The sequence below is a fragment of the Silurus aristotelis genome (assembly GCF_946808225.1).
Source record: "Silurus aristotelis genome assembly, chromosome: 23".
Taxonomy (NCBI): Eukaryota; Metazoa; Chordata; class Actinopteri; order Siluriformes; family Siluridae; genus Silurus; species Silurus aristotelis.
The window spans coordinates 12,556,011-12,566,804 of record NC_139596.1 but is presented as its reverse complement, the minus strand read 5'-3'; the positions used below and the strand labels follow the sequence as shown (position 1 = coordinate 12,566,804).

The 10,794-nt window shown below is 39.6% G+C and overlaps 1 protein-coding gene across 1 annotated transcript in view; it reads right to left on the bottom strand.

The window, feature by feature from the left end:
- Positions 1-396: 396 nt before the first annotated feature.
- The window catches only part of LOC310718128 (uncharacterized protein), a 78,371-nt gene continuing 67,973 nt past the window's right edge, over positions 397-10,794 (bottom strand). The window contains exon 12 of the mRNA XM_083526700.1: positions 397-1,429. Coding sequence (XP_083382826.1) covers positions 960-1,429 — 470 coding nt within the window. The 3' untranslated portion in view covers positions 397-959. The remainder of the gene's footprint in view (positions 1,430-10,794) is intronic.

Below are 10,794 nucleotides of genomic sequence, written 5' to 3'. Positions count from 1 at the left end.
ACACATGGCTAGAAAAGTGAGGTGTCCCAATACTTTTTGTCTAAAGTGTATAAAGATTGCATTGTCAAATGTATACAATTTAATAGTTGTTTCTTAATAATGAAGGCAAGTGACAAAGTGGTAACAAAGTGCAAGTGGTAACAAAGACAAAGTACGACAAATAGACTTTCAATTGGGACTTAAGCAAAATAGTCCATGGTGGGTGTCACTAACTGTAGATCTGCTGTGCTGTGAACAGACTTGTTCAATCACAGGTGATTAGCATTTATCAATACATGCAGATGATTGTAATGGTTACTGAGGTTTGGAAGGCTGAAGCATTTATTAAAAGCTAAAAAAAAAATTTGATCCACGGATAGCTGGGGGAGAGAGAGGGAGGGAATCAAGACATGATCCTTTTACTTGCTATGGTTTTGTTTATTTGATGTAGTCAAAAACCTGAAATTTCTTTTTGAGGACTAAGACACGGTTGCATTTTAATGGAAGAATCAAGAATACTATCATTTAAAGTGGCTGATACTGATCAGGGACATGAACTAACAAGGTAGGGTTGGTTTCATGTTGTCTTTAGAGTTCCCTACAAAAAAAAAAAAAAAAAAAAAAAAGACTGCTTAAGTAAACAGAGAGTGAATGCTAGCTATTCAAACAAAGGCAACACATAGAAATAGATTTTATAAGAAGAGTAAGCCTGGTTGGGCACACCTGCCTTGATAGCTTTTTGAAGGACAGGAATAAAAACTGAGTGTTACTGTGTAATCCTGTAAGACCCCTTCGGCTTGACGTCCTCTCACCCCGGCCCTGAAAACTGAAATAAATAGACATAGACTTTGCTTGATATTGAAATGCTTTCATTTCCACCAGGCCTGTGCAGCCTAATAAGCATTTAGCAAAACTCCCTCCTTCCCTATCTCACTACTTGAGAGCTAACATGAAAGTAGGTTCTCTTTCGCTCAACATGTCTAGGTCTGCCACTCAGGTCTTTCTACTGCCCTCTTGCTTCTGAAAGAACCCCTCCTCTTTAGCTCGTCCTCCTCCCGGCCCGGCCTCTGGTTGACCCCCCTTTCCTGAGACGAGCTGTTTCGGGAGACACAGACTGACACAGCTCTTCGGATCGCTCTGTGTCTCCGCTCGACCGGCATGGCGGACGGCTGTTGAGGTGCAGCTGTGGGTTTTCCAGCACTTCCAGCCTGAGCAGCAGCACTCTCACACTGAGCGTTCACAGCACACCCAGATTGGAGCTGAGTTTTTTCTGTGCTCACTTCCTTCCTCTGGGCTCGCAGGATGTGAAGGGTCTGAACGGCCTGCTGCTGCTCCTGCTGGAGAGAGTGCAGCTGATTTGCTGCTTTCTCCCTCTTCTCTGTGCACTCTTTCAGGAGCTCTTCCACAGCATGCAGGAAATCATGGCCATACTGCATTAGGGCTTCATCTCCTACACACACACACACACACACACACACACACACACACACACACACACACACACACACACACACACACACACACACACACACACACACACACACACACAAACAGGAACACAGGAACACAGGACTGGTAAAAAAAAAAAACACATCACATCATGCATCAAATAAGTACTTTTTACCTTATATTTTTCCGTCATATCCTCTACATCCTATATACAAACTCTACAATTACACCCCTGGAAACACTGGAAAAAGCCCAGTGGTAAAAACACCAGTATAATCAGCACACCATGCAAATTTTGGCACTGACAGTTCCTCAACCACCGCTGCATCCCTTTAGTTCATAACTGTGCACCAATAGCAGCACTATCAATATCCCGGTTACCTACAATGACTTTATTACCACTGTTCAGAAGTATTATTACTGTACTATAACATACTTGTGCAGCAGTGTTTTTAGCATAAGACAAGAAAGTTAACATACTTTACTCATTCACTCCAAACAACCCTTCGATGCTGCGTTTTAAGCAGAGGCTGAGCATGAGAATCAAAAAAGGTGGGAGTGTAAATCGAGAGTGGAAGATAAAAGACGAGTTTGTTCAGACGGGGAGAGGTATGCGTCAGGAGAGCTGTAAATCTCTGTCAGGCCTCGGCAATGTCACCTGACTAACAGAGGAAATACTTTCACTGAGGGCTGCAGCTGCTGCATGGAAAACCCCTTAACTCGCTCGCTTTCATGCCACAATGCGTCTCGCGTATGGAAAAGCATTGAAGGAATAAATTACAGGTGTAAGGTGAGATAATGGTATTTTTTTGTGTGGTGGCATTGCAAACATTCAGGATACATAAAGACTTGAAACTCACAACTCGCATGCAAAAAAAATCAGTTTCTAAGAGACAAAGCAAAGAGGAATTCCACTGGTTCAGGCCTAGCTGTAACAGTCCTTTTTAATAGCTGGGCTGCACGTCGCAAAATAAAATAGAGCATAATGTAAATAAGCTTACATCTCTTGCCATCTCTGATGTAAAACTCCACCCCCAGCCCCCCCGTTATTTAATCACCAAAGCTATGATTAATAACATTCAGCACCTAGGAAGAGTTAGAAAGTTAACTAGTACTGGCTACTATTATTCATGTGATTAACACTATATTGCCAAAAGTATTGGGACAACTGATTTTTCCAGCTATGTGTGGTTTTTCCCCAAACTGTTACCATATAACTTGAGGCACACAATTGTATAGGATGTCTTTGGATGTGGCAGCATTACATTTTCCCTTCATTTGAACGAGGAGACCCAAACCTGTTCCAGCATGACAATGATATTGTGCACAAAGTGAGCTCAATGAAGATATGAATTACATGGGTTGGAGTGAAAGATCTTCAGTGTCCTGCATCAAATGTGGACTAATTGTACTAATTTGAATATGGGATATTCAAGAAGCACATTAAGTGTAACTTTATGGCCACCTGCCTAATGTTGTGTTGATCCGCCTTTTGTTGCCAAAACAGTCCTGACCCTCCCCACGTGCATAACTGAGCTTTGGCCGCCCAAGACCTTGTTGCCGGTTCACCACTGTTCCTTCCTTGGACCACTTTTGATAGATACTGACCACTGCAGACCGGGAACATCACACAAAAGCTGCAGTTTTGGAGATGCTCTGACCCAGTCATCTAGCCGTCACAATTTGGCCCTCATCAAATGATTACGCTCGCCCATTTTTCCTGCTTCTAACACATCAACTTTGAGGACACAATGTTCACTTGCTGCCTTATAATATCCCACCCACACAAACTGTTGTCTGAATAGGATACTTTTATTGTCTATTTTATGATTTGGAACTCATGAAACTGATTTTATAAGCGTGTCTAAAAAATAATTTTTAGATCAATTTAAGAAGCATTAATGTTATTCAAGAATGAATTGTTCCAGCATTAATGTTTAATCATCTCTTCTGCCAGAGATGAATATGATCATTCCCTCCCTCAGAGGAATAGCATTCATTCTGAATGCACTAAAGGACAGAGGCAGTATGGATTCGTCAGGTCTCTTATGCCCTGTGTGAATTTTCAGCGAGTCAGTATCAGCTCACTGGCTGTTAAGTGCCCGAACACATCACCTCTACGTTATAGTGCTACCATCTGAGATAAGCAGGTTCAGGGGCAGGTCCTTGGATTGACTGACACACTCAGATATGGTGATAACAGGCAAAAGACAAAGGAAAAGCACTAGCTGATAACCGAGCCATTGCAGTCACCTCGAGCTCAATGTATTCTATAGAAAAGTTACACAGCCTGATAACAAACACTTGTAGCTGGGAAATGAAAAGCTCAGGAGCAGGCACTATCTAGTTTTGAAGTAAATTGTGTTTTTCACCAAGGTGCTTTTATATCTCTGAAACAGTCGGAGCAGATAAATGAAGGTTTGAACAGTCCTTCAGCTTGACATTTCAAAGGTCAGAAGAGACATCTTATCTTTCCTCACTTTCATATCCTAGTGATTTATACCCACGTGATTTTCTTCTGGTGTGATCGGCAAGTTTGGAACAGCATTTCTGGCTTCGCTGCACAACACAAATGGAACTAAATGTGAAAAGATGGTTAAGATTACTCACTTTTTGTAAAATGAGAAGAAACCATTTCTAGAAAAAGCCAAATAGACTTTGTTAGCAAAACCTGTAAATCTGCTAAATATTGCAATCCAATCAGCGGATCATATTACAGTGGCATGATACAGGCCAAAGAGCTTCAAAGTAATCTGAGTAACTTTCAAATTTTATTGATCACATACAAATCCATACATTGTATAGATTGTGATGGCTGTTGTGCCAGATGGGTTTGAGTATTTTTGAGTATATGAACAGACACAACAGTCACACGGCAAAAACTCATCATCTAGCCAAGACTTACAATTTAATTTCTATCCATAAAAATCTTATTGATCTTATTTTGAAAATAAAATACAGCAGATTGTGCGAGATTATGATTCATTCTAAGATTATTTATTTTTGTTTGTTACTTAGTTCGTATATCTTGCAAAATCTACCATCAGAGACATCACTTGAGTACTTGTATCTTTTAAGACTTTATTTTGGGTGTAATAACTGGTTTTAAGGTTGGCCAGTAAAAAATGCTCAATAATCACGCTTAGGAATTTGTTTATTAGTATCATTTATTCGAAATGCTTGTTTTATGTCAGGGGTCTCCAATCTTTTCCAGAAAGGGCCAGTGTGGGTGCAGGTTTTTATTCCAACCAAGCAAGTCCACACCAAATTCTACCTGTTCAAATCTAATGATCTTCATTCTTAATGACTATCAGGTGTGACCATTGATTGGTTGGAATGAAAACCTGCACCCACACTGGCCCTTCCTGGAAAAGATTGAAGACCCCTGTTTTATGTCAACAATAACACATTTATGTACAACCTAATAACACATTATAAGTATACAGTCACCACAAACTCTTTCCACACATTATCCAGTATCATTGTTATTTTTTGTTCTTTCTACAAAGTTCTTATGGCTTTTTACTCAGTTGTTCTGTAGTTTGATTTCAGTTTTTCATGTTGAATATCTTTCAGTGTTCAGTAATGACAAAATATATTCAATAATCTTTTATGTTGCAATAAGTATTTTGAGAAGCAGCATGTAATTATTTTGCTTTGTTTTTGCATCCAACAATTATTGCGTTGCAAGATGAATAAATATTAGTTGACGATTCGCATGCATGATCTTGATTTTAATAGCAATCTTGTTTTTAGCTTAAATGCTTTGTCTCATTTTAAGACAGAATATAAAATGATGATTCACAAATTACGGGGAATTCTCTTGTTTAGTAGCTCTGGTTTTAAGATCTTTTCATTGATTAGACTAAATCGACTGTTTTAATACTTCTTTTAAGACATTTTGTTCTTTTTTAAAGCCTAGATATGTTTTCTTATTTCAAGAAATCTTACCAAGTGTAACTATCTTACTGCACTGGAAGATCATTTGACTTGTTTCGAGTCTGAACCTTACTAAATCATGCATTCATTTCTTATATTTAGACGATTCATTTTTGCAGTGCACTAATGTGACACATTAAATGGCACGAAAATAAAAGTAAAAAAAAAAAAAAAGTTCTCTGCTCCAGGAGCACCTTGTTTTTAAAAGAGGTTAAAGAAAAATGGAAAGACTGGTTTGAGCTGACAGGAAGTCTGCGGTAACCCGTTACAACGGTGGTGAGCAGAAAAGCATCTCAAATTGCCCAAGACATTAACGTTTGAAGCCAGCGCCCTTCAACAGCAAAAGACCACATCGGATTTTACTCCTTACAGCCAAGAACAACAATCTAAAGCTATAGAATGCACAGATTCGCCCAAGCTTGAGTGTTGAAGAACAGAAAAAGACGAGATGACGTTTTTCTAACAGCTATTAAGCAGCTGATGATTAGGTGTGGATAAATCCAGGGGGTTAAAAGACACCAGTGTGGTTTATTAGAGGAGTAAAAAAACACTCTTACAGCGAGGGTAAATAGATGTTAGTGAACATGTCATCATGTTAACTCTACTTGCGGACGAGATAAACTTTACAGTTGTATAAAGTAGTTATCTAAAAGACAATAGCTACAAAACATTCACTGATTCAGAGGATCTGGTCTAAAACCGCTTGATTGAATATGAATAATATGTAATTGAGTGTATCAGGACAGTCAATTATCAGTATAAATGAAAACAAATCTTCATTATAAAGCATAGAAGACAATAGAGAGGAGCTACGCCTTGCACTTCATTGCCAATCCATTAAAATGACAAATGGGAAGGAGGTATTTTAGTCTGAGTTACGCGCTTGATCGCAAGCTTCAAGTTCTTCCTGGTGCAACTGTAGCCGGCGGATGACTGCCATACTCGCGCTGTTGTTCGCCAGACTGAAAAGAAGATGCTCCAGAAGGCCGCAGAAGTGTCTCTGAGAGGCAAGATTATACGGATGATTGAATGCAATGATGCAGCCCGTTCTGCAGAGCCACGTCAGGCCATGAAAAGCCGGCATTCCACCAGCGCGTTGTGTAAATATTTGCCGTCGGAGCAGTTTTGCAGAGAGCGAGCGCTTGGCACAGGGGGTGAGAGAATGAGAGCAATAGATAGATTTACAGAGAGGGAGAGAGAGAGAAAGGGTATGAGAGAGGTGTAAGGGAGAAGCAGCACAGGAAAAGCTTTGGGCGGTTAGCGGCTGCCTTGCTCAAGACCACACACACACACATACACACACAAAGTGAGCCCTGAGGAACCAGGGCCACCTAAGGAAAACCTGGAACGGCACAGAGAGAGAAGCGAAGGTGTTTTAGTTGGAAAGCTGATGAAGGCTGCTCATTCCAGTGTTTGGGATGGAAGAAAGTGAAGCAGGGCTTATGTCTTGTGTTTCAGATGGCTTTCGCATGGCTAGGGTGGAAATATAATACAAATAATAATCATCTTTATTTCTGTAGCACCTTTCTTAGGAAGAAGCGGCTTTAAAGAACATTCATAAAACTGTAAAGAGTAATAAAAGTAAAAAATTGCTTCATCACAGTTTGTAGTAGAGATCACATAAAAAAAAGCATAAATATCAACATCAGACTGGAGAGAGAGTCTGTGGAGTTTCTGTTAAATTAAATCCACATACACTAGACTGTTAAACATGTTAAATATTAATATAATGAGCGTTTACATGAAAGGAAGCCATGACATTAACAGAAAACAGGCTGCGTTAGTGCTCACATGGATGCCATATGAACTCTTCAAAACAACTAAGATACAGCTACATACAGTCCATGTGTATACAAGTATTTTGATGCTTAATGGAATAAGCCCTATGAACAGTTATAAGCATGATGCATTCTGGGGTAAAGAAAAACTGTCTTTGTGACAATATATACACAAGAACAAAAGTATCGGGACAACTGATTTTTCTAGCCATATCTGGTTCTTCCTTAAACTGTTTTCACAAACGTTGAATCACTGTATAGGATTGTATAGAATCAGTTGAATAGGATGTTTCTGGATTGTGCTATCATTTAATATTTCCTTCACTTAAACAAGGAGACCCCAACCTTTTCCAGGATGGCAATGCCCCTGTGCACAAAGCCAGCTCCATAAAGATATGCTTTACATGTGTTGGAGAGGAAGATCTTGAGTGGCCTGCTATAGAGCTCTAGTGAACACCTTTGGGACGAATTGGAACTCACCCCAGACCTCCTCAAGCTACATCGGTACCTGACTTTATTAACACCCTTGTGGCTGAATGATCAAAAATATCCAAAACCCCACTCCAAAGTCTAGTAGATCAGTGGAGAATTAAGGTTATTACAACATTATTATAAAAGGGGGCTAAATGTGGATGGGATGCCCAAAAAACACATACAAATCTTATGGACAGTTGTCTACAAACTGTCTATTTACTGTGTTTATATGTACAGTATATGTACATGGGCTAACAAATGCCTATGCTCTCTGTGATTGACATGGAAGACAGAGTATGCAACTGTCCCACCCAAATTTGATCAGTAGACAACACTACCAGGATCTGAATTAATGGTCTCTGGACAATAGGGAAAAGCGATTTATTAGAGGCTTTTATTATATTCCAGGTGCAACAGGTCAAAAGTTCAATAATTTGTGTTAAGATTGTGTACATATAAAACGAATTGTTTTGTTTTGTTCCCATAACAAGACCACTAGCCTTGTAGCTAGTCTCTGATCTGATGACCTGCCTTCAGCTAAATCATTTACACAAAAGCATGTAATTGGATAAGCAGCAACAGAGGATCTGCTACTTGCTTCATGTTCAAAAATGTACATTTTTAAAAATGTTTTTATACATTATTAGCTCAGCTACAGTATTTGCAAAAATCTTGACAAAAATGTGAAATGGGAGAAAGAGCATTTAATGTTTTTTGTAGACAAGTAGTAACTGAATTGTACTGGAATATCTGCATGTCCTCTGAATTCAGCAGGGGAGAATAAAAGAAGCATGAGGTGAAGTGTGAACTTTAGAGTGTGCAGGATACAACGTGGGATGTTTGTGACAGGTGCAGCCACAACCACACAGTCACACAGCCCTGGGTGTCACATTTATTATCCCAGAGTATGCAGTAATAGTGTGTGCATGTGTGTGTGTGTGTGTGTGTGTGTGTGTGTGTGTGTGTGTGTGTGTGTGTGTGTATATATAGTTATTAAGGGCTGATGTCAACACTCAAGTCTTCTGAGTAGAGTCTAATCAGGCCTGTGCTGCCACAGGCTCCTATACGGGGAGGTCTGGGCTGCAGTCCATGTCTGTCACACGCCCATAACCACACACCAACACCGAGCACGGATAAATGACTCACACACTCGCAGAACCACACACCATGGCCAACTGCGGTGTATCCCCCCCCAACCACACACACACACACACACACACACACACACACACACACACACACACACACACACACACACACACACACACACACACGTCTTACTAACACTCTGAGGCCCTTTCACTGGTATAATTATTAATGCAGCGAATTAATAATGTGCTACACGTAAAGATTTTTAGTTTTTTCTTTTTTTTATGAAAGTTATATCATGTATTCCTATCCTTTGATATGTTTTATATAAAACACACCTCTACACATAAAGAAGACAAAACGTTCTTTCCTATTTCACACACATATCCACACTTTCGCCACACCAATACCAAGCTATTACACATCACTGCACACTTTCACATAATCACACACTAACACAAGATGCCTGTTCATGTTCACACCACGTCACACCCTTTCGCACACACGTGTTAGCTTTTTGTTGAGTCATTCCATTACACCAGCCTTCCTGCCTTCCTTTCCGGCCAGAACCGTCACACTCTCTCCCACAATCCCTCTCTCACTCCCTCACTTACTCATTCACTCACAATTTCACGCATTTCCAGGCACACACACACACACACACACACACACACACACTCCTGCAATCCGTCTCTCACTCGCTCACTTCCTCTCTCACTCACTCACACACACACTGCCTCATTCACTCGTTCCCTCTTATTCTCTCACTCACCCTCTTACTCACTGCCTCCCTCATTGCCTCACCTTCTCCCTCCCACATTTACACACTTCTATCCTTCCTTCTTTCATTGCACCCCTCCCTCTCTTCAACACTCTTTTAAACCCCCCACATCACGCTCAATGACTCCCTACTCCCCTAACTCCCACACTCCTTCACTCACAGGAGAGAGATGCATTTTTGCACTCACTCTGGGCCACATACCAATCCAAGGCACTGGGGTGCATCAAAATCATTTAATAAAACATGCAATAGAAGTTACATGCAGGGGTAGGCAGTATTTATGATGTTTTTTGTAGTTTACAATATTGTAAAATACTTTGTTAGAAGGTGACACGATGACATCATAGAAATGCCCCCTTCTGATTGGTGCCCACTCAGTATTTTGCATTTTTGTGCATTGTTGAGATCAAAACAGAAAATGTATTCATATGGAAGAAGGTGGTGGAGGTAAGAAAAGTGCAGGCTGCCAGCTTTTAAATACTGTCGGTCTTAGGTCTTATTTTTAATAAAGTATGTGTCCAATTATTAAAAAATAAATATTTGATTGCCGAATATTGATGTACCCTAATTGAAGTAGCTGTTTAGTAGGATCATGATTTTGCATCCCATTGAATGAATCACTGCCTGACACATAATATATTATATTTATGATTACAATCAAATGATTAACTAGTTAGAAACAAGTTGCTATGAATGCAATGAATAAATTGCTTGCTATATATATATATATATATGTCATGTATGATCAAATGTTTATCTATTAAAACACACACTCCTTATATATATTCCTATACTCCTAAATATAACATATTAATATATAAATATAACATAATACACTCCCAAGGGTTACACTCCCAAGTATTAAAGTTGTTCACTTTCCCCACTTAAAGATATTCGACTGTTACACTCAAATATATTTTTGTACTAATTGTTTTATTTTCATTGCTTATTTTCCATGCTAAATATTTTCCATGGTAGACACTAAGTAAAGAAGTCGTTAAATTAACTTTTTTCCCCATCAGCATTATGAGAGAAGGAGAGGAGGTGGAGGTGGAGGTTTGAGGGCTAAATATTTCACGTTTCTTCTCATATGCAATCTTTTTGCCAGGTTTGCCACCTCCAACAATAATAGAAGCTGATATTCTAACAGCGTATTAAAGAATCTGTTAATAGTGAGTGGAAAATGACAGCTGAAACTGTAGCGACTAAATTAGTAAAAGCGTTGGTGTGTTTCTTGAAGGGTTTTTTTTTTTTTTGTGAGTGGGTGAATGACTGGGTGGGGGGGTGTTATGGGGGAGGAATGTG